The 23478-nt window shown below is 43.6% G+C and overlaps 2 protein-coding genes across 3 annotated transcripts in view; one reads left to right on the top strand and one right to left on the bottom strand.

Moving 5' to 3' along the window:
* Positions 1-1541: 1541 nt before the first annotated feature.
* Positions 1542-23478, bottom strand: part of anapc2 (anaphase promoting complex subunit 2) — a 38454-nt gene continuing 16517 nt past the window's right edge. Inside the window, exons 14-15 of one of the 2 annotated variants that reach the window (XR_009826521.1) lie at positions 23161-23457; positions 1542-1981 (exon numbers count right to left, since the gene is read on the bottom strand). Coding sequence is in view for 1 of the 2 variants with exons in the window: in XM_062050372.1 (XP_061906356.1) it covers positions 23248-23457 (210 nt within the window). In the remaining variant the exon portion in view is untranslated. Of the gene's footprint in view, positions 1982-21393; positions 23458-23478 lie in introns of those variants that run through there. The other variant, XM_062050372.1, reaches the window with a different exon arrangement.
* Positions 18554-23165, top strand: si:dkey-16l2.16 (ras-related protein Rab-35). The gene is made up of 7 exons (XM_062050374.1): positions 18554-18709; positions 19974-20297; positions 20371-20421; positions 21669-21792; positions 22424-22548; positions 22618-22742; positions 22810-23165. The coding sequence occupies exons 2-7, from the start codon at positions 20174-20176 to the stop codon at positions 22957-22959; spliced, it is 699 nt and encodes a 232-aa protein (XP_061906358.1). The 5' UTR covers positions 18554-18709; positions 19974-20173; the 3' UTR covers positions 22960-23165.

The following is a 23478-nucleotide window of genomic DNA, read 5'->3' as shown; positions in this document are numbered from 1 at the left end:
CAAGTCATGAATGCGGGGTCAGTACGGGAAGGTTTAAATAATTGGTTTTTAAGTAGCGGGGTCAATATAGATGGGCAGGATGCCACATCTTTTGATGGAAATAAAAGTTTTCAGCCTACAGAGGGCTCAGTATATAGACACCCCAAAAATCAAAGTGAAAAAAGGATGTGGCAGGCTCGTCCATTTTGCCTAAATTCAATTTCTGCAACTCAAAATTCTTTTCAATATCTTGTGTGGCCCCCACGTGCTTGTATGCATGCTTGACAACGTCGCGGCATGCTCCTAATGAGACCACGGATGGTGTCTTGTGGGATGTCCTACCAGATCTGTCTAAGGGCATCAGTGAGCTCCTGTAAAGTCTGAGGAGCAACCTGGCGGCGTCTGATGGACCGAAACATTATGTCCCAGAGGTGTTCTATCGGATTTAGATCAGGTGATGGTGAGGGCCATTCAATTGTGTCAATTCCTTCATCCTCCAGATACTGTCTGCATACTCTTGCCACATGAGGCCGGGCATTGTCGTTGACCAGGAGGAACCCAGGACCTACTGCACCAGCGTAGGGTCTGATTATGGGTGCAAGGATTTCATCCCGATACCTAATGGCAGTCAGACTGCCGTTCTCTAGCCTGTAGAGGTCTGTACGTCCCTCCATGGAAATGCCTCCCCAGACCATCACTGACCCACCACCGAACGGGTCATGCTGAATGATGTTGCAGGCAGCATAGCGCTCTCCTTGGCTTCTCCAGACCCTTTCACGTCTATCACAGGTGCTCAGGGTAAACCTGCTCTCATCTGTGAAAAGCACAGGGCGCCAGTGGCGGACTTGCCAATTCTGGTGTTCTATGGCAAATGCCAATCGAGCTCCACGGTTCTGAGCAGTGATCACAGGGCACACTACAAGACGTCATGCCCTGAGGCCACCCTCGTGAAGTCTGTTTCTGACTGTTTGGGCAGAGACATTCACACCAGTAGCCTGCTGGAGGTCATTTTTTAGGGCTCGGGCAGTGCTCAACCTGTTCCTCCTTGCACAAAGCAGCAGATATTGTTCCTGCTGATGGGATGAGGACCGTCTACGGCCCTGTCCAGCTCTCCTAGAGTAACTGCCTGTCTCCTGGAATCTCTTCCATGCTCTGGAGATTGTACTGGGAGACACATCAAATCTTCTTGCAACAGCACGCATGGATGTGCCATCCTGGAGGAGTAGGACAATCAGCGCAACTTCAGGAGGGTTAAGAAATCGCCTCATGCTCCCAGTCGTGATAATGACTCTAGCTAAAGCCAACACTTGTGGAAAAACAGTTAAAAAAGATCAAGAGGGAGGAACTTGAAATGGCCTCCACCTGCAAAACCAGTCCTGTTTTGGGTGCCATCTCGTTGTTGCCCCTCTAGTGCACCTGTTGTTAATTCCATCAACACCAATGCAGCTGAAACTGATTAACAACCCCCTCTGCCACGTACCTGACCAAAACCTTATCAGAAAAGTGCAATTAAATTCATGCCATACCCTGATAAAAAACTGTTCCTTTAATTTTTTTGAGCACTGTATTATTATGATTTACATTAATTCATTCATTCATTCATTTACTGCACATATTATACAAACACACACACATTCATCATACTTCTCCATCATACATCTATGTGTGTGTGTGTGTGCGTGTGTGTGTGTGAGGGTGGTGGGCGTGGTCTGTGCCGGTGAGTGAGTCAGGTAATGGGGGTGCGGCGAGGAAGGGGGCGGGGCAAGTGTACATCTATTTGTACTCTGGCGAGGCTGAGGAGTTGGTACTTGGCGATGGATGTGCACGGCCTCACGTGCACGCTGCTGGTGACGCTGGTGGCAGGTGAGCGAGGAAGTGAAGTCCATGTTGTTTCCAGCTGGGTGGAGGTGAAAGGTCACGTTTCAGCTTACAGAGGGGTGAGGGGTTTTCTTCTGCAGGGTTTTCTTATGATTGAACAAGTTACATTGTACATCCAACATGTCTGAAAAGGAGTAGGAAGAAGAAGATCTAAATTAATTTGACCGTGTCTTTTTACAAGCCCTAGCAAAAATGATGAGTCAGCAGACTTAGAGGATGTTCATGCAGGTGTTTTAATTGTGTCGAAAAACATCAGATAACAATATCAGTCAATTCTGAGGAGCAAATGATTAAAAAAGAACAAACAAAGACAGCAGGAGTACTTTGTTGCACCACCTCTGGCTTTTCTAAGAGTGTGCAGTGTGTGAGGCATGGACTTAATCAGTGACAACAAGTACTCTGTTTCATTAGTCTTGGATGGAACTTGATTGTCGTTGCACTTAATCCGAGTCGACTTAATAAAAAAAAAGCGACGAAAAGTAAGACATGTTTTTTTTTTAAAGTTTCAACACTTAAAATGATTCAACCATAGATATAAAGTTTGTATACATTACATGTTTTTTTGAAATGTTGTATGATATTTAAAAAAAACAAAAACTATTTTTACGACGGGAAAAACAAAAACATTATAATGCAAATTAGAATACTTTGGATGGGGTAATTACAGCGTTTAATAGGTCAATAATTTATAATAACACTGATTTTGATACCTTATCATTTTTGGAACAATGCCAGTTTTTTTTCCAAAAACTCGCACTATCTATCCCTCCTTAGCCGAAAAACAGATGTGCTCAAAAAAGTTTTAAAAATATTATCGTATTTAAAACTACTATTTTTTTTAACTGCTTTCTGCACGTTATTAAAAAAGTCCAAGTACCAAATTTTTTTTCTAAATTAAACCCATTTTAATCTGTTGCAATGCATGATGGAAAAAATGCAAAACACTCTCCACACTTATATTTGTCATATGTTATCATTTTTTAACAGCTTCAGACCTATTCTTCCCCGTCGAGCCGAACATTTTGGTCCTTGAAACGGCTTGAAAACTCTGGGCTTTGGAAAATAACAATAAATAAATTATTTTTTTAGTGTAGAACTGTCTACGTGTGAATGCACACAATCATTTAGCGTCTACACGTAGCACATTTGCAAGGTATGTGCTAACTGTCAAGGCGATAGACGCAATCACAGACTACAGTTTTGGGCTGCTAGATGCCTTCAGGGCTTAGTTGGAGGCAGATGTCATGAAAAAGAACATTCCATTGCTCCTATGGAAAAGCTCTTGCAACACGGCATTTTTGTTGTTGTATATTCGGTTTATTTCAGAACACCATGTTCTCCCACAATCAATCAATCAATCAATCAATGTTTATTTATATAGCCCTAAATCACAAGTGTCTCAAAGGGCTGTACAAGCCACAACGACATCCTCGGTACAGAGCCCACATACGGGCAAGGAAAAACTCACCCCAGTGGGACGTCGGTGAATGACTATGAGAAACCTTGGAGAGGACCGCATATGTGGGTAACCCCCCCCTCTAGGGGAGACCGAAAGCAACGGATGTCAAGTGGGTCTGACATAACATTGTGAAAGTCCAGTCCACAGTGGATCCAACACATCAGCGGGAGTCCAGTCCACAGCGGGGCCAACAGGAAACCATCCCGAGCGGAGACGGGTCAGCAGCGCAGAGATGTCCCCAACCGATGCACAGGCTAGTGGTCCACCCGGGGTCCCGGCTCTGGACAGCCAGCACTTCATCCATGGCCACCGGACCTATGCGACTCCCCCTCGCAAGGGACAGGGGAGAAGAGGAGAGAAGAAAAGAAACGGCAGATCAACTGGTCTAAAAAAGGGGGGGTCTATTTAAAGGCTAGATTATACAAATGAGTTTTAAGATGGGACTTAAATGCTTCTACAATGCACTTTGGGTGTGCTAAAAGTAGGCGTGGTTGTCAAGATCGCATTGAAGGAGCTTCTGGCACATTGTGCACCATCTTGGATCAGGGGTGTCAAACTCGTTTGAGCTCAGAGGCCGCATGGAGGAAAATCATGGCGTGATAACTTAAAAATAAAGACAACTTCAACATGGTTTTCTTTGGCTCACTTTGGCCGAAAGTAGAACAAGCACATTCCGAAAATGTACACATTATAAATAATCCTCCTGGCAAAACACTTTAAGTTAGTTGAAAATTTAGGAAAGAAATGGTGCCGTTTCAAAAACACCACGAAGAACACAATGAACTTAGACTTTGTCTCAGTGTACTTACAAAGCCATTCAACTTTAAGCACTTCCTGTTTAGCATTTCGCCATTAAAGACGTGTTTGGTAAAGCAACCGCCGCATTGGTGACATCCGCCACTGCCGCAACACATACATTTATCATCCTTAAAATATTGCACTTATATTACAAACACAACAATTATCAAAATGACACTATAGCCGAAGTCAAGGTAACATAACTTAACCAATGTCAACATAGTACAAACCCTGTTTCCATATGAGTTGGGAAATTGTGTTAGATGTAAATATAAACGGAATACAATGATTTGCAAATCATTTTCAACCCATATTCAGTTGAATATGCTACAAAGACAACATATTTGATGTTCAAACTGATAAACTTTTTTTTTTTTGCAAATAATCATTAACTTTAGAATTTGATGCCAGCAACACGTGACAAAGAAGTTGGGAAAGGTGGCAATAAATACGGATAAAGTTGAGGAATGCTCATCAAACACTTATTTGGAACATTCCACAGGTGAACAGGCAAATTGGGAACAGGTGGGTGCCATGATTGGGTATAAAAGTAGATTCCATGAAATGCTCAGTCATTCACAAACAAGGATGGGGCGAGGGTCACCACTTTGTCAACAAATGCGTGAGCAAATTGTTGAACAGTTTAAGAAAAACCTTTCTCAACCAGCTATTGCAAGGAATTTAGGGATTTCACCATCTACGGTCCGTAATATCATCAAAGGGTTCAGAGAATCTGGAGAAATCACTGCACGTAAGCAGCTAAGCCCGTGACCTTCGATCCCTCAGGCTGTACTGCATCAACAAGCGACATCAGTGTGTAAAGGATATCACCACATGGGCTCAGGAACACTTCAGAAACCCACTGTCAGTAACTACAGTTGGTCGCTACATCTGTAAGTGCAAGTTAAAACTCTCCTATGCAAGGCGAAAACCGTTTATCAACAACACCCAGAAACGCTGTCGGCTTCGCTGGGCCTGAGCTCATCTAAGATGGACTGATACAAAGTGGAAAAGTGTTCTGTGGTCTGACGAGTCCACATTTCAAATTGTTTTTGGAAACTGTGGACGTCGTGTCCTCCGGACCAAAGAGGAAAAGAACCATCTGGATTGTTATAGGCGCAAAGTTGAAAAGCCAGCATCTGTGATGGTATGGGGGTGTGTTAGTGCCCAAGACATGGCTAACTTACACATCTGTGAAGGCGCCATTAATGCTGAAAGGTACATACAGGTTGTGGAGCAACATATGTTGCCAACCAAGCAACGTTACCATGGACGCCCCTGCTTATTTCAGCAAGAAAATGCCAAGCCATGTGTTACATCAACGTGGCTTCATAGTAAAAGAGTGCGGGTACTAGACTGGCCTGCCTGTAGTCCAGACCTGTCTCCCATTGAAAATATGTGGCGCATTATGAAGCCTAAAATACCACAACGGAGACCCCCGGACTGTTGAACAACTTAAGCTGTACATCAAGCAAGAATGGGAAAGAATTCCACCTGAGCTTAAAGCTTAAAAAATGTGTCTCCTCAGTTCCCAAACGTTTACTGAGTGTTGTTAAAAGGAAAGGCCATGTAACACAGTGGTGAACATGCCCTTTCCCAACTACTTTGGCACGTGTTGCAGCCATGAAATCCTAAGTTAATTATTATTTGCAAAAAAAAAAAAAGTTTATGAGTTTGAACATCAAATATCTTGTCTTTGTAGTGCATTCAATTGAATATGGGTTGAAAAGGATTTGCAAATCATTGTATTCTGTTTATATTTACATCTAACACAATTTCCCAACTCATATGGAAACGGGGTTTGTACATATACACATACAGACTTTGAGTTCCAAGAAATAGCGATTGTCGAAGGACCGTAATTGACGCTGTGGCGTATTTGCTTACATGTTACGTAGATTGCGTAAGTTGTTTACGTAAGTGAGTTGAAAGATAAAGCTAATGTAGATCCACGCTGATGTCCGTGTCTCCTCTACTTAAGAACCATGAAAATAAAATAAAAATGTCAAATACTTTACACTATATAAATTCAATTCATATTTTATATTACTTTCATATATTTTCATCTAAAACAACACTCATTTTAAAGATGAGGCCGCTTTTATTTTGTAAAGTAGTAGTAATTAATTAGTAAGACTTCCTTGTTCATTTACAGAAAATGGTCAACGTCCTTTGTTGTCACTTTATTGAACTGCGCATGTAAGTGACGTCGGGCCCACATTGGGGCCACATTGGGGCCACATTGGGGCCTGTGCACGTTCCTACTGGAGTTTGATAAAAATCACATTTTACTTCATCTAAACCAGGGCTCCATCTAGTGGTACGTTAAAGAATCACTTGATTAAAGTACAGGGTTTTATTTTCCTATATTCAAACACAATGTTACTGTTAAAACTGTGTGTAATGTTACAGTGGCCAAAAATATTAAATGTACTTGTTAAATAAAACCTCTGCCTTGTTTTTAATGAATACTTAGGCCTACTACGCTACTGTACTATATTGTATGCAGTGTTGGGTTAGTTACTGAAAACCAGTAACTAGTTACAGTTACTAGTTACTTTATTTCAAAAGTAACTCAGTTACTAACTCAGTTACTTACACCAAAAAGTAATGCGTTACTGTGAAAAGTAACTATTTAGTTACTTCTTTTGTTCTTCTTTTTTTTAAGGCTCCCAATAATGCCCTTTTAGCCTTCATGTCAGTACTGTTATTGCACTGGAGAATAATACAATCTGTTGATCAACTTGACATGCATTTGCATCACTGAACTCTGCTAAGCAATGTGCTCTACACACAACACACAAAGACAAAGATATGTTACAAAGGCCAATTTGTTTCTGGCCAGAACAAATCGACAAAACTATTTTAAATAGCTGCAACATAACATACATAAGTAACAAACAGCATAATAACAACACAGCTGTAAAGCAAGAAAGGCACACACTACATACACAAAGCCTAACCATGCATTTTTTCCTCAAGGAATTCTGACACAAAATCATGTCTGAAGCCCAGAACACTCTACACATTTCCCCAGTTTTAGTATAGAGATAAGGAAAGATTGGCCTGGCCCACTAGAATCAGAATCAGCTTTATTGTCATTACGCAGGGTAACTAGGATCCCTCTTTATGTTTGTGAACTTTATAGTCTATACATTTAGAGTGATGTGATAATCAAACAGAGTATACAATTGAGTATACTCTGTCATCCATGTCTTTATGGACCTTGCTTTGTACACTGGTGCACAGTCATGTTGGAAGAGGACGGGGCCCGCTCCAAACTGTTCCCACAAGGTTGGGAGCATGGAATTGTCCAAAATGTTTTGGTATCCTGGAGCATTTAAAGTTCCTTTCACTGGAACTAAGGGGCCAAGCCCAACTCCTGAAAAACAACCCCACACCATAATTTCTCCACCAAATTTCACACTCGGCACAATGCAGTCCGAAATGTACCGTTCTCCTGGCAACCTCCAAGCCCAGACTCGTCCATCAGATTGCCAGATGGAAAAGCGTGATTCATCACTCCAAAGAATGCGTCTCCACTGCTCTAGAGTCCAGTGGCGACGTGCTTTACACCACTGCATCCCATGCTTTGCATTGGACTTGGTGATGTATGGCTTAAGGTCACATGAAGTTTGGAGCTCTGTAGAAACTGACTGTGCAGAAAGTCAGCGACCTCTTTGCACTATGTGCTTCAGCATCCGCTGACCCCTCTCTGTCAGTTTATGTGGCCTACCACTTCGTGGCTGAGTTGCTGTTGTTACTAAAACTCTTCCATTTTCTTATAGTAAAGCCGACAGTTGACTTTGGAATATTTAGGAGCGAGGAAATTTCATGACTGGATTTGTTGCACAGGTGGCATTCTATGACAGTTCCACGCTGGAAATCACTGAGAGCGGCCCATTCTTTCACAAATGTTTGTAGAAACAGTCTCCATGCCTAAGTGCTTGATTTTATACACCTGTGGCCGGGCCAAATGATTAGGACACCTGATTCTGATCATTTGGATGGGTGGCCAAATACGTTTGGCAATATAGTGTAAATACATATACATTTATGTAATATGTACAGTATATATATTTCTTAAGTCAGGGCGAAAAACACATGGCGTGTTTGTATATGTATATTTGTATGTATATATATATATATATATATATAATATATATATATATATAGATATATATATATATATATATGTATATATATACATATATACAGTATATACACATATATGTACAGATACATTAGAAAAAGTGAAGCGTTGTGAATACTTTCTGGATGCACTGTATATCATATATATATATATATATATATATATATATATATATATATATATATATATATATATATATATATATATATATATATATGATATACAGAATACTTTCTGGATGCACTGTAAATCATATATATATATATATATATATATATATATATATATATATATATATATATATATATATATATATATATATATATATATATGATATACAGTGCATCCAGAAAGTATTCACAGCTCTTCACTTTTTCCACATTTTGTTACGTTAGTCTTATTTAAAAATTTAATAAATTAATTTTCGTCCTCAAAATTCTACATACAATAGCCCGCAAAGACAATGTGATTTTTCTTTTTTTTTTCTTTTCGCTAATGTTTAAAAAAATACAAAAACATTTTAATCACATGTACATAAGTATTCACAGCCTTGGCTCAATACTTTGTTAATGCACCTTCGGCAGCAATTAAAGAATCTTTTTGAATACGACGCCACAAGCTTGGCACACTTCTCTTTGGGCAGTTTCGCCCGTTCCCCTTTGACAAAAAAAGCACAGACCTACCTACTTCCTGTTTCTTGTCTACAGCGCTAAGCCTTCTGGGTAATGTAGTTGAATAACAAGAGCGTTGAATATTAATAATAAAATAATAATATAGGACTTATTTTTGAACTTTATATGACTGAGACCATTTTGGGTCACAATTTGTCCCTGTCTGGGGTGAGTTTTCCTTGCCCGTATGTGGGCTCTGTACCGAGGATGTCGTTGTGGCTTGTACAGCCCTTTGAGACACTTGTGATTTAGGGCTATATAAATAAACATTGATTGATTGATTGATTAAAGTGCTAAGCCTTCTGGGTAATGTCATATATAAACATGTACTTCTTAGTTGACATGTAAGACGAGTAAGACAATTAAGAACATTTTATTTGCAATGCTGACCTAGCAAAGAGGCAGCATTTACATGTTAGAGATGTTGAAGTGTGATGATAATCTTTCATCGGCTCTCATTTAGCAACAAAATAGATCACTCCCAACCAGAAAATCTTAATGTGTCCTCTTCAGGTCCAACACGGCGTCTCAGTGGACCGTCATTCTGGGTGGCTTGAGGCAGAACGGCTCCAACAGCTTCCAGGCGGTTCTGAAGGTGGACAGCATCGCCAGTAGCATGCAGGCCGGTCACAATGTGGCAGTCCTGCACCTGGCGGAGCGGCCCAGACTGTCCGACTACATCCGGCCCGTCTGCCTGGACGACGGTCGGACGTTCTCTGCGGGCTCTTCGCGTTGGCTCACAGAGGAGGCGGTACGTCGCACGCCGCCGCTACTTATTCCCCGTTTGACTTCTCACCGTCTCGGCACCGTCTCGCTTTTTAGAGCAGCAGGTTCTGCAGGAGGTCCAGACCACGGTGCTGGACTGCCAGAACGGGTCGTCAGCTGACAACGTTTGTACGGAACCCGTGGCACTGGACCATATGACCTTTACATCTCGTCTGTCCTCCATCTTTGTTTCGTTTGTCCAACGTTTGGTTCCGTGTGCTCAGGGGGACGTCGGCGGTCCTCTGATGTGTAAGCTGGACGGCTTCTGGTACCAGGCTGCGGTGCTGGAGCCGGCAGACCAAATGGAGGTCTTCGATAAACTGAGCAGTTTTAACGACTTCCTGATGCAGGAGATCGGGCACTTCCTGTCGCCCGCCTCCAGCAGCAGCAGCGCCACCCCGCTGGCCCCGCCCCTACGGTTCCTAAGTGTCCTCGTGGTCGGCGTGGGCCTCCATCTTGTCCTGCTGGCATCGTGAAGCAGTTTTTGTCTTGACAGGAAGAAGAATCTGCATCTTTCCAGTTGATCATCTCAGCCTTAACGAGGACCTCATGTTTGCTATCAGTCCAGGGTGAAACTTGGAAATTTAAAGACAGAGAGTATTTTCTTCCAAGATGGCTGTCATATATGTTGTATATATATGTATGTGCTGCTGTTGCTTTAAGAACGTTGCAACAGCTGCCGTAAAGGAGGTGCGTTGCTAGCCTGGTTGCTATGTTTTCCGGTTAGTCGTAAAAGTGTTCGTCATGTGTTTGTACCCTGCTCAAATCTCTCAGTAAAGTTATTCATTGGATTATACCTTTCGTTTGAACTTTATTACATGGTGTCAGAAGTGACGGACAGTCACGTCGCTGCAAGAAACTGGCCAAGTTTAATCGTCCGGATAGTTTTGCGTTTGACCGACCAAATGAATGGGGAGATTGGAAACAACGTTTCCAACGGTATCACATAGCAACAAAACTGGCAAAGGAGGACGGCGAAGTACAGGTCAGTTGCCTGATATATGCTATGGGTCCAGAGGCTGAAAACATTTTCAAGTCGTTCAAGTTGTCAGAGGATGATCAGAAAAAGTTTGACGTTGTGTTAGGAAAATGTGACGAGTACTTTTATCCCAAATGGAACGTGATCCACGAGCGTGCATGTTTCTACAAGAGAGGACAGTGGCCCGGTGAGAAAGTCGAAATGTTTATCAGAGCTCTTTATGATTTATCCGAACACTGTGACTTTGGAGCAGCGAGGGACGACCACATTCGTGACCGCATAGTTGTGGGTATCTTGGACAAGGACCTGTCACGCAAACTGCAGCTGGAGGCTGGTTTGACGCTAACCCAAACTATACAGACTGTTCGCCAGCCCGAAGAGGTGAATGCACAAGTGCACCAGCAACAAGGAGAGGCGTGCACGGCAGTGCAGGCGATCGCCCACGAACGTGGGAAATTTGCATACAGAGGAAAACAACAGTGGAGCAATAAAAGGGAAAGTGGAGAGCAAGAAGCACCAAAAATGCCTAAATGTGGCAAATGTGGAAAAATACAGCACAAAGACCATGAAAGGTTCCCAGCCCTGAAATCGACATGCCACAAATGCAAAAAGGTGGGTCACTGGGAAATTAAATGTCATACAAAGGCGGTCAGAGAAGTGACAGAGACAGAGTCTGTCTCATAGACTCCATACTTTCTAGGCGCAGTCACCAATATAAACATAAATAATGACAAGTGATTGGAGTGACACCAGTTAAATTTAAAATTGATACTGGGCAGATCAGAATATCATGGAAGAAGAGACATTCAACATGTTATGCCCTAAGCAGCAACTGGTGCAGTCAAATATCCCACCAATGAGCAGTCCTGGGGGTCAGCTACATGACACTGCTACACAGCAACCTTTCCCTGTCATTACTACTGACACTGTTTCACCAACACTCAATGCCCGTCCACCACCTGCAAAAGATGGACTGTACACACGCTCGGGCAGACTGATAAAACCTGAGGACTGAATTTGAGAGACTCACCAAAAAAAAGAAGAAGAAGAATGTGAAACAGATACGTAAAATTTTGTGCTTTGATGCTGCTGTTGCATTGTTGTTCTGAGCAGATTGAATATTGCTTGATTATTGTATAGATTGATTACAGATGCGAGGTGATCTTGTTTTTGAAGACTTGAAAAGAAAAGCTGTTAATGCATATACAACATGATTTTGTTTTGTTTACAAGGAAAGAAAAACAAAATCCTGGTTGCTATTTTTTCCGGTTAGTCGTAAAAGTGTTCGTCATGTGCTTGTACCCTGCTCAAATCTCTCAGTAAAGTTATTCATTGGAATATAACTTTCGTTTGAACTTCATTACAATGGCGCCGCCCGCTGTAGTGGCAGCTGGTAGCAGGAGCTCCTGTTTTCATGTGTTTTTTGCTCTTTGGTTGGGGACCCTTCGGGACTGCGCACTTGCTTTTTGGTGCTTTTTTTGTGCCATGTTTGCACCGGAGAGCAGCCACTGGCTCTCTGCCATGCCCGAGTCCGCGCGGAGAGACCGGAGGAGATGGGGCTAGCGTGGCGCGTCGGGATGGACGAGCTTCACGGAGCTGAGTGAGCATGTGTCGGACACTTCGGTCTCGCCGGACAAATTCTTGATCATCCGCGCAGGCCGGACATTGGCCGAGGGCTAGTGGGCAGCCTAGGACAGAGTCTCTTGGTTGCTTTGTTGGGTCTGTTCCTATCTCTGGCCGTGCTGTCCCGCCAACTCAGCAGACAAAGGCGTGGAGCACTTCAGAGGCCACTGCGTTGTATGTTGGTGTTGAAATGGTGCTTTTATTTGATTTAGTTGTTTATATCTGCATGGTGCAGTTGATGTGTGCAATATGTTTTTTATTACCGTAATTTCCGGACTATAAGCCGCACCTGACTATAAGCCGCACCAGCTAAATTTAGGGGAACATACAGATTGCTCCATATATAAGCCGCACCCGACTATAAGCCGCAGGGTTTTGATGTGTAATTACCGTAGTATATAGGGGTTCCTGCTACCACGGAGGGGATTGTCGGGACAGAGATGACTGTTTGGGAACGCAAAGCGTCCCATTTATTAACAATAAATCTTTCAATCATTCAATCAAACTTTCACATCTTTGACATGGCGAACAGCATTCGTGCAGAGTACAAATAATACAACGGTGCAAAGTAATACAAAGTGCTCACCTGTACGTTATCAAAATAACCAGCCTACCGGTATATGAAAAGTCAGTCTTTAATCATTGTGTCATCGTCTTCCTCCTGCGTACTAAAACCACCGAAATCCTCTTCGTCGGTGTCGGAGAAGAACAGGCCGTAAATAAGCCGCACCCTTGTATAAGCCGCAGGGACCAGAACGAGGGGAAAAAGTAGCGGCTTATAGTCCGGAAATTACGGTACTCATTTTTTGGTTTTTGGTTGTGTTGAATGTTGTATGTAGAAATGGCCCCACTTTCATGGTGCAATCGTATGTGCGCAATATTTATTTATTGCTCTTCTTTTTTAAATTGTACTTTAGAAGCTGTATGTAGAAATGGCGCCTCTTTCAGGTGCAATCGAACAATCCTTTGTACGCTTTGTACTTTTTGTACTTTTACATTTACTTTTCATCTAGTTGTGCCCTTCTAAACATGCAGTTTAGAAGAGTTTTGTTCGTCCTACTGACGGTGGGGTGAAGAGCTCAGACGGACAACAGCAGTGGAGAGGCTCCTTTATTTACACCAGGGAACAGTTGTTAGCGATACCAGTTGTTAGTATCCAGCTAACGGACCCGGCGCTAACTAACCAGATCTCGGAGGAGCTAAAAAGGACTAATGGAGGTTCTCGTGGCTGTCGAGGGAAAGGGAGACGTTCGAGACAGAAGAGGGCTGAAGCGAGGAGGGTGAGAAGGAGATATAAACCATATCTTTCTTCCGTCTTCATGGGTAACGTGCGATCTCTGGCAAATAAAATGGATGAGTTGTCAGTGCTTGCCGGTAGTCAGAAAGAATATCGTGAGTGTAGCCTAATGTTTTTTACTGAGACGTGGCTGCCCGACGATGTTCCTGATAGTAACGTCTCTATAGACGAGTTTCAAACTGTGCGCTCTGACCGAGACCGAACCAGCGGCAAGCGGAAAGAAGGGGGGCTTGCTTTGTTTATTAACAAGAAATGGTGTCACCCCGGTCATATCACAATAAAAGAGCGACACTGTGACCCGAATATAGGGATGTTAGCTGTAGGACCCCGACTTAAACAAGTTGAAAAACTTATTCGGGTGTTACCATTTAGTGGTCAATTGTACGGAATATGTACTTCACTGTGCAACCTACTAATAAAAGTCTCAATCAATCAAAAAAAGGACTCAGCCCATATTATTTGCCCAGAGAGATTCCGCATGTTATCATGATGGCAGTATACATCCCACCCTCTGCTAACGCCGCAACTGCGAGTGACGTCATCCACAGCTCGATAGCCAGGCTCCAAACCAAGCACCCGAAAGCTCTCATCCTCATCTCGGTATTTTAACCATGTTACAATGGACAAATCACTACCCAACTTCACCCAGTATGTCAGCTGCCACACCAGAGGAAATAAGATCCTGGACCTGCTGTAAGCGAACATCAAGGATGCGTATAGCCCCATACCACTACCAGGGCTGGGCCGGTCAGACCACAACCTTGTTTACCTCAACCCCTGTTATGTGTCTCTGGTCAAAAGACAGCCTGCGACCAAAAAAACAGTGAGAAGGTGGTCAGAGGGGGTCCAAGAGACACTACAGGGCTGTTTTGAGGTAACTGACTGGCAGGTGCTCATGGAGCCTCATGGAGAAGATATTGACGGGCTTACAGAGTGCGTGACAGACTATATCAACTTCTGTGTTGACTCAAACATCCCATCAAGGACGGTCACCTGCTACCCTAACAACAAGCCGTGGGTGACCAAGGACATCAAAGCCCCACTGAATGAGAAGAGGGCATTCAATGCTGGAGACAGGGAGGAGGTGAAAAGAGTTTAGGAGCTGCTGAAGACCAAACTCAGGAAGGCCAAGGAGAACTACAGTAGGAAGCTGGGAGGGAAGATGAAGGACAACAACATGAAGAGGTATGCAGACCATCACCGTCCTCAAACCGTCAGGGTGTAGGGGGTGGACGGAGACAAAGAGAGGGCCAATGAGCTAAACCAGTTCTTTAACAGGTTTGACACAGTGGCTCCGACAAGCTCCTGCCCCTCGGGGCTTGCCAGCCGGCCCCCTGACAACTTCAGAGACCCAATCCACCCCTCCCCCTCCTCACAGCCCACCAACTCCTTAGACTACTTCCCCCCATTTAACACATCTCCCTCCCCCCACCCAGGAGCAGCTTGACGACCCCCCTTCCCCCAACCACCTGAGATCCCCCCCAGTGTGTCTGTCTGCAGACCAGGTGAATGCACAGCTAAAGAAGTTACACACAGGCAAGGCCGCGGGTCCTGACGGTGTGAGCCCCAGGGTGCTCAAAGCCTGCGCCCCACAGCTGTGTGGTGTGCTTCAGCACATCTTTAACATGAGCCTTAAGCTGCAGAAAGTCCCCACACTGTGGAAAACCTCATGCGTGGTCCCCATCCCCAAGTGCACATGACCCAGCACGTCGAAGGACTAAAGGCCGGTGGCTCTAACCTCCCATATCATGAAGACCATGGAGAGGTTGGTCCTGGAACAACTCCGCCCGGTGATCAAGCCCCACCTGGACCCACTCCAGTTCGCCTACCAGCCCCGACTGGGAGTGGAGGACGCGGTCATCTACCTGCTGAACTGAGCCCACACCCACCTAGACAAGCCTGCGAGCAGTGTGGGGGTCATGTTTTTTTTACTTCTCCAGTGCTTTCGATACCATATGGCTCGGGCTACTGGGTATGAAGTTAGAGACGATGCAGGTGGAGGCCCCCTTGGTGTCCTGGGTTGTTGATTACCTGACTGACAGACCAGAGTACGTGCGACTGCAGGACTGTGTGTCTGACAGACTGGTCAGCAACACCGGGGCCCCGCAGGGGACAGTTCTCTCTCCCTTCCTCTTCACCACCTACCCCACATCTACATTTCCACTGTCAGTCAGAGTCCTGCCACCTTCAGAAGTTTTCTGATGACTCTGCGATAGTGGGGTGTATTAAAGATGGTGATGAGGAGGAATACGGGGCACTGCTGGAGGACTTTGTCACATGGTGTGGAAAGAACCACCTCCAGCTCAATGTGACGAAGACCAAGGAGCTGGTTGTGGACCTGGGAAGGAGGGGGAGTACTCCGGCAACCCCTGTTTCCATCAGGGGGGTTGAAGTGGATATGGTTGAGGATTATAAATACCTCGGAGTACACATCGACAACAAGCTGAATGGGTCAAAACACGCTGAGGCACTCTACAAGAAGGATCAGGAGGCTAGGATCCTTCAACGTCTGTACAAAGATGTTGAAGATGTTCTACGAGTCAGTGGTGGCGGGCGCCTTCTTGTACGCCGTGGCCTGCTGGAGCAGCGGACTGAGAGTTGGAGACGTAAACAGGCTGGACAAGCTGGTAAGGAAGGCCAGTAACGTGGAGGGAGTGGAACTAGACTCTGTGGCGGTGGTGTCAGAGAGGAGAAGTCTAGCAAAGCTCCTAGCCATTATGGACAACACCTCCCACCCACTACACTCAGACCTGGCGGAGAGAATGAGCACGTTCAGTGGAAGGCTCAGACTCCCAAAATGCAACACAGAACGACACAGGAAGTCCTTCATACCGACAGCCATCAGACTGTATAATGCATATGTTCCTTTTTGACTGTACTTGAATGTATAATAGACTGTATTTATATTATTCACATCAATCAATCAATCAATCAATCAATCAATCAATGTTTATTTATATAGCCCTAAATCACAAGTGTCTCAAAGGGCTGTACAAGCCACAACGACATCCTCGGTACAGAGCCCACATACGGGCAAGGAAAACTCACCCCAGTGGGACGTCAATGTGAATGACTATGAGAAACCTTGGAGAGGACCGCATATGTGGGTAACCCCCCCCCCCCTCTAGGGGAGACCGAAAGCAATGGATGTCGAGTGGGTCTGACATAATATTGTGAAAGTCCAACACATCAGCGAGAGTCCAGTCCATAGTGGGGCCAGCAGGAACCATCCCGAGTGGAGACGGGTCAGCAGCGATGAGATGTCCCCATCTGATGAACAGGCTAGCGGTCCACCCCGGGTTTGGAGCAGAGTAGAAAAGAAAAGAAAAGAAACGGCAGATCAACTGGTCTAAACAGGGAGTCTATTTAAAGGCTAGAGTATACAAATGAGTTTTTAGATGAGACTTAAATGCTTCTACTGAGGTAGCATCTCTAACTTTTACCGGGAGGGCATTCCATAGTATTGGAGCCCGAATAGAAAACGCTCTATAGCCCGCAGACTTTTTTTGGGCTCTGGGAATCACTAATAAGCCGGAGTTCTTTGAACGCAGATTTCTTGCCGGGACATATGGTACAATACAATCGGCAAGATAGGCAGGAGCTTGACCGTGTAGTATTTTATACGTAAGTAGTAAAACATTAAAGTCGCATCTTAGGTGCACAGGAAGCCAGTGCAAGTGAGCCAGTATAGGCGTAATACGATCAAACTTTCTTGTTTTTGTCAAAAGTCTAGCAGCCGCATTTTGTACCATCTGTAATCTTTTAATGCTAGACATAGGGAGGCCCGAAAATAAAACGTTACAGTAATCGAGACGAGATGTAACGAACGCATGGATAATGATCTCAGCATCGCTTGTGGACAAAATGGGACGAATTTTACCGATATTACGGAGATGAAAGAAGGCCGTTTTAGTAACACTCTTAATGTGCGACTCAAACGAGTTGGGTGGAAGATAATACCCAGATAATACCCAATACATAATAATAATACCCATATAATACCCAATACATGTTCACATGTGAATAATGCTGTATAATAGACTGTATTTATAGTGTTCACATGTGAATAATGCTGTATAATAGACTGTATTTATGTTATTCACATATAAAAAATACCCAAGTGTTTATTGTTTATTGTGAGCGAACTGTGGTGCTGAATTTCCCCCAGGGATCAATAAAGTACTTTCTATTCTATTCTACTCTATGTGCGCAATATTTATTTATTGCTAATTTTGGGGTTATTTTCGGTTGTGTTGTACTTTTGTAGCTGTATGTAGAATGGCGCCACGTTTATGGTGCAATCGTATGTGCGCAATATTTATTTATTGCTCATTTTTGAGGGGTTTTGTTGTGTTGTACTTTTGTTTGCGCCTCTTTCATGGTGCAATCGTATGTGTGAAATATTTATTTATTGCTCATTTTTGGGGGGTTTTGTTTGTGTTGTACTTTTGTAGCTGTATGTAGAAATGTCACCACTTTCATGGTGCAATCGTATGCGCGCAATATTTATTATTGCTCATTTTTTGGGGGTTTATTGATTGTGTTGTACTTCTGTAGCTGTATGTAGAAGTGGTGGCTGGTTGCAATAGCTCTGTGCTCTTTAATGTATTTTGTGTTTTTTAATGTCTTCCTCTTGTTTGCATGTGTTTTTACCTTACTTTTGTGTACTTTTTGAATCTGCACTGCAACCACCTCAATCCCCTAAGTGGGATGAATAAAGTCTATCCTATCCTATCCTAAATAAAAATCTTACTCAATCACTGAGTCCAAAGTTGGGCGTTGGAACAAACAATGTCTTACTTTCATTTCCCCAAAACGCAACATAATTGCCCACTTCTACATGGAGAAATTATTTATGTATTATTTCTGCTAATATTCTTAGTTATACCAGTTTTGTTAATAGGAAGGGTTAAGAATCGCATTTGATTTTTTACATATTTTGTCGCTGAATTCTCACAGTGTGTGTTTGACACCGCTTTGTCCCACACACCGTGAAGGCAGCATGCTATGATAGCGGGTCATCAGGTGTGGTCGGTACCAGACGGCCGGACTCCACCGAGCAGAACCAGGCCTTCGCGGAACCTGCCGACCAGCTGTCACAACATGAGTGAGTTTAACACATTTGGGCAAGTTTATTTGAGGTCTTGTCAAGTTTCGTTGGCAAAGAGTCCGCGTCAGGTCCGGTTCTGGACTGATAACCGGACTACATGTTTGAAAGATGGCGTTATTTGCTGTCAAACAACACAATAGCCAACAATAACTCTTCATGATCTAAATCCCTTTTAGTGAGTCTCTTGGAAAGAATACGAACTGCGTTCAATTTTCCATTGTTTTCAGCGCTCAGAATCCACCAACATTGCGTGAGAAGTGGGCGCTGAAACTGTCAAAATGGAAGTTCTGGTGCTAAATGTGTTTGCCGAATTAAAGATCTTCTCTAAAACGGCTACTGTAGTTCTAAATGAGCAACAGCAAAGTGATATTTTATGTTGTTCATATTTATATGGGAAAGGCGAAAAGCTACAACGAAGTTTGGCTCAAAGCCGGACGGTGTTGTGTCGTGACGTCACTGCGTCGCTCTCGAGCTAGCCAAGCTTAGCATACAGCTGCACTTCATAGATATCAAAGCCGTTTGTGTAGCACATCATTAAAGTGATCTAAGCAGCTCATTTTAAAAGTTAGTGAAGTTTAAACACGGAATTATACGTAAGTCACGTGACTGATAGTTAGTGATGGTGCGTTCCAGTGCATTTTTTAAACACGGAAGTTCCACTTGCCTCTTTGAGACATTATTTATGTCTAATCTCTGTAGATAAGAAAATGACATTTTGTATATTAATTGTGGACTGATGGGTGAATAAATGTGGAGCTGTTCTTAGAACAAACATTCTTTAATGAACAAACCGTTTCATTGTCTCGCCAACTTTTTTTTTTGCTAAAAGATTATTTTCTTAACAATGCTTGTCATTATTAGCAATTACACGGACGCTATGCTGAGTATAAATAATGTAATACATGAGTCAAAGCTAAATATAAAGAGGCTCGTTTACGGGTTTTTTTTCGTTTGGAATGCGGGACATTCTCACTTCCGCTTTCAACGAAACGCAACATAACGTTCCGGCTTGTTTGTTTTTCATTTTAAGTTCTTGTCTAAGTTCATCACGTCTTTCATCTAATTTACTATCAGACACACATCCTTTAACTTGAACAAGTCATTCATTGGAAAAAAATATATTTTTAACATGACTCATATTTGGAAGTGTGTTAAAAAGTCCCTAGGTTCCTGTGATGGATGTGTTTACTAGTAATGTGGTCATGGAAACTAATCCTTCCTCGTTGTGAAACAAGAAGTCTCCCCTTTTGTCTTCATCCAGGCCTCCTCTTCTAAGGGAACGAGTGACCCTTCACCCTGTTGTCAAACATCAGACAAAGAGAGGAAGATGATTTTTGAATAGTTGTCCTCGAGGAGCGAGGCCAATCTTCATGTTTGCATGCAGAGCTGTGATTGGTGCAGCCATGAGTGAGTGGAGCAGAGAGCAGCTTAGATCTCCACTTTGGAGCTGATGGTCTCCTGATGCTTCCTGGTCTGAAGACTAAGGACAGGACCCAGACTCCCGTCAACGCCTTCTTCTTTGTTGTCATAATGGCGGGAAAAGACTACAATCATCTCTTTAAGCTACTCATCATCGGCGACTCTAGTAAGTTAAACGTTGTCTTCTCTCACTTCATATTTCATGTCTGATCACTCGCTTTGTCCTCCATGATCCCCAGATGTCGGGAAAAGCAGCCTCCTGCTCCGCTTTGCTGACAATTCCTTCTCTGGTCAGTTGGCGTCTACATTATTATTACTGATATCATATTTTTCACATGCACAACGCTGAGAGGCGATGTTCCCAAATGGTTGACCCATCACAGCGTACTATAGAAAGAAAGCCCCCTGGTGGCTTGGATTATTTTGACATCAGAACCTTCAGATTGTCACAAAAATATTCTCCACGAGGGGGCCCCTATGGCAGTACTGTATCATTGTAGCAAAACTATTTGCAATCTGTGAATCTGTAATCTCAGTCACATGTGCGTGTACTTTGTAATTTCTGTGTCTGTATCTCAATCAGTGTGGGTGTAATCATATCCATGGGTGCATGTTTTAGTTTGCGTCTGTACTGAATAATATAATATAATATTTGTGTAAAAAAAAAAGAAAAGTTATCAGTCGGCTTTTCGATCCGTGTAAAAAAAAAAGAAAAAAAAAAGTGTGTATTCAGATACATGTAAACAGGCACCCTGATTGGATGCCTGTTTACACGTGACTTTTGAGACACTTCTACCGCATAAGACTTGTGTCCGTGCAGTAATCTGAATGTGTAAAAAGACTTATCTGTCTGCAACTTCAACTTTTCTCTCCCTATACGCACCACTCGTCGGCGCCTTGCACCCACTCATGTTATCCCGTGTTGACATCAACATTAGACACTGACACACCTGCCGAAAAAACCCCAACTTGATGACCGATAACATTACTGAACTTATTTGAAGAAGACAAAAATACTTCTGACAACTAAGTTACTGCTAAAACATGGACTTTTACTGACAGAAAGTGATGGAAAGAGCCTTAATGTGGTGGCTTTACCACAGAATAACATGAGAGGGTGCAAGGTGCCCACTAGTGGTGAGTGTATGGAAAGAAAAGGAGAAATTGCAGACAGACAAGTCTTTTAAAATGTTCGTGTCTTTTAAAAATGTTCGGATCGCTGCACGGACACACAAATCGTACACGGCAGAAGTGTCGCAAAAGTCACATGTAAAAAGACAGCCCTTCAGGGTTCCTGCTTTAAACAAATCTGAATAAATGCTCACACACACAAATCGAAATCCGGACACACAAATTAAAACACGGGACACATAAATCGTATTACAGAGGCAAAGATTAAGATACGCATTTGCAAATAGTTTTCTTACAATAATAATTTCATAGGCTCCCTTAAAGTTTTGTTAAGTAGAAAAGGAGGATGGGCGCATTGGGGAGTTTTTAAGTATCTTCTGACCGGCGCCTCCTGGTGGTCTGACAGGAAGCTACATCACAACTATCGGCGTGGACTTCAAGATCCGAACGGTGGACATCGGCGGCGAGCGCATCAAGCTGCAGATTTGGGACACCGCGGGCCAGGAAAGATTCCGAACCATCACGTCAACGTAAGAAACGTTTAGTTTGGAGGACCGGCACCGCACTAGTCTCTGCACGAGCTAAAGACGCTGTGTGTGTAATATAAAAAAAATTATATTAAGAGTATGTGAAAGTTTGACTCCTACCTTGTTTACTTCCGTAACGACCTCCTTTAAAGTTTTGTAAACAATCAGAAATATCAAGCAGCTAAAATACGCCAAACAAGTGTGGAGAGAGTTTTGCATTTTCCCATCACGCATTGTAGTGAATTTAAATGGGTCTAATTTTGAATTATGTATAGTGCTTTGCCATTTGTTGTAATATCCACAAAGTTCAGTAAGCAGATTGTGTTGTGTGACCGTGTGTGTTGACTTTTTATGTGGGTTGCAGTTCGCACCATGAGTCGGAATGGTTGTTTGGATTAGGTCATAAAGAAATGCTGTGCTGTGTAAACTTCATGGTCGTTGACATGCTTTACTCACGTTGTCTACAAGATGGCAGCAAATGTGCAGTAATTAGAAAATTCAAAATTAATTTGTTGGCACCCAACGGGCTTTTATCAAACTTGTATCTCGCAGGCCAAACTGAAGTCGCCCACAGGCCGAGGTTTAAACACCCCTGACCTAAAGTGTGTGTGTGTGTGTGTGTGTGTTTGAGCAGGTACTACAGGAACACACACGGTGTCATCATCGTGTATGATGTCACCAATCCTGAGTCCTTTGTCAACGTCAAGCGGTGGTTAAATGAGATCTCTCAGAACTGTGACAACGTCTGCAAAGTTCTAGGTCAGTTTGTCCCCACGATGACAACGTTGATGTGCAAAAATCAGATGTTTTAATCTTGTTTCCATCCAGTGGGAAACAAGAATGATGACCCCTCAAGGAAGCAGGTGGATACACAGGATGCTTTGCAGTTTGGAGAGTCGGTGAGGGTGCCCGTGTTCGAGACCAGCGCCAAAGAGAACATCAACGTGGAGGAGGTGATTGGTCGATGTTTGTTTGCGTCGTGCTGCTGTTGTAAACGAACGTCTTTCTGTTTTGCTCCAGATGTTCATGGCCTTCACCCACATGGTGCTGCGGGCCAAGAAGCAGAGCCAGAGCCGAGCCGAGCGGGATCGAGAGCGCGACAAGGACACTGTGAACATCAATGCGCAGAGAGAGCGAGACCGCAGGAAGAGAGGAAAGAAATGCTGCTGAGGACAGGAAGTGACCTGTGGCCTCCTCTACTTGTCTTATTCTTACGCTTGAAAGGACTCGTCTAGGACTAGAGGAGCAGCAAGTTGAAGACAAACTTTTGCACTTTATTGTGCCACAATCCAACGTGACTGAAAGGGAACTAACTAGAAACTAACACATGTGACCAGGAGCTTTCATTTTTTAACTATAATAAAGTCTTACCTCCATCGTGTCTGCCACGCTTTGACGTCAGGAAGTAGAAAAAACAGGCGCAGAATGTCCCGTGGCACTTGAACGCGGTGTAAGGTGTCAGGTGGTCTTGGGAAGTCTGTAGACCCCAGCAGAGAACATCAGCTGATGCTCCCTGACCTTCCTATGCAAGAAGGCCTCCAGCTCGTTGACGTCCATCTCCGTGACAACGGGTCCCGTGGTGACGAACATCCTCAACATGGAGTGGATGCGTTCCAGGGTCATGGCGTCCAGGTTTGTCAGCATGGCCTGGATGTAGGCCCAGAAGAGCTGCAGGCACCAGAGAGCGTT

This window comes from Entelurus aequoreus, linkage group LG06 (assembly GCF_033978785.1).
Source record: "Entelurus aequoreus isolate RoL-2023_Sb linkage group LG06, RoL_Eaeq_v1.1, whole genome shotgun sequence".
In the NCBI taxonomy this organism is placed as follows: Eukaryota; Metazoa; Chordata; class Actinopteri; order Syngnathiformes; family Syngnathidae; genus Entelurus; species Entelurus aequoreus.
The sequence above is the reverse complement of the archived record's forward strand: the minus strand, read 5'-3'. Positions and strand labels throughout refer to the sequence as shown.

What these genes read in the sequence shown, in the direction of transcription:
- si:dkey-16l2.16 (XM_062050374.1), top strand. Translation starts at nt 20,174, where the DNA reads ATGCTTCCTGGTCTGAAGACTAAGGACAGGACCCAGACTCCCGTCAAC. An exon ending in ACTCATCATCGGCGACTCTA is followed by an intron (nt 20,298 to 20,370) that starts GTAAGTTAAACG and finishes CATGATCCCCAG; the next exon opens with ATGTCGGGAAAAGCAGCCTC. An exon ending in AGAACATCAACGTGGAGGAG is followed by an intron (nt 22,743 to 22,809) that starts GTGATTGGTCGA and finishes GTTTTGCTCCAG; the next exon opens with ATGTTCATGGCCTTCACCCA.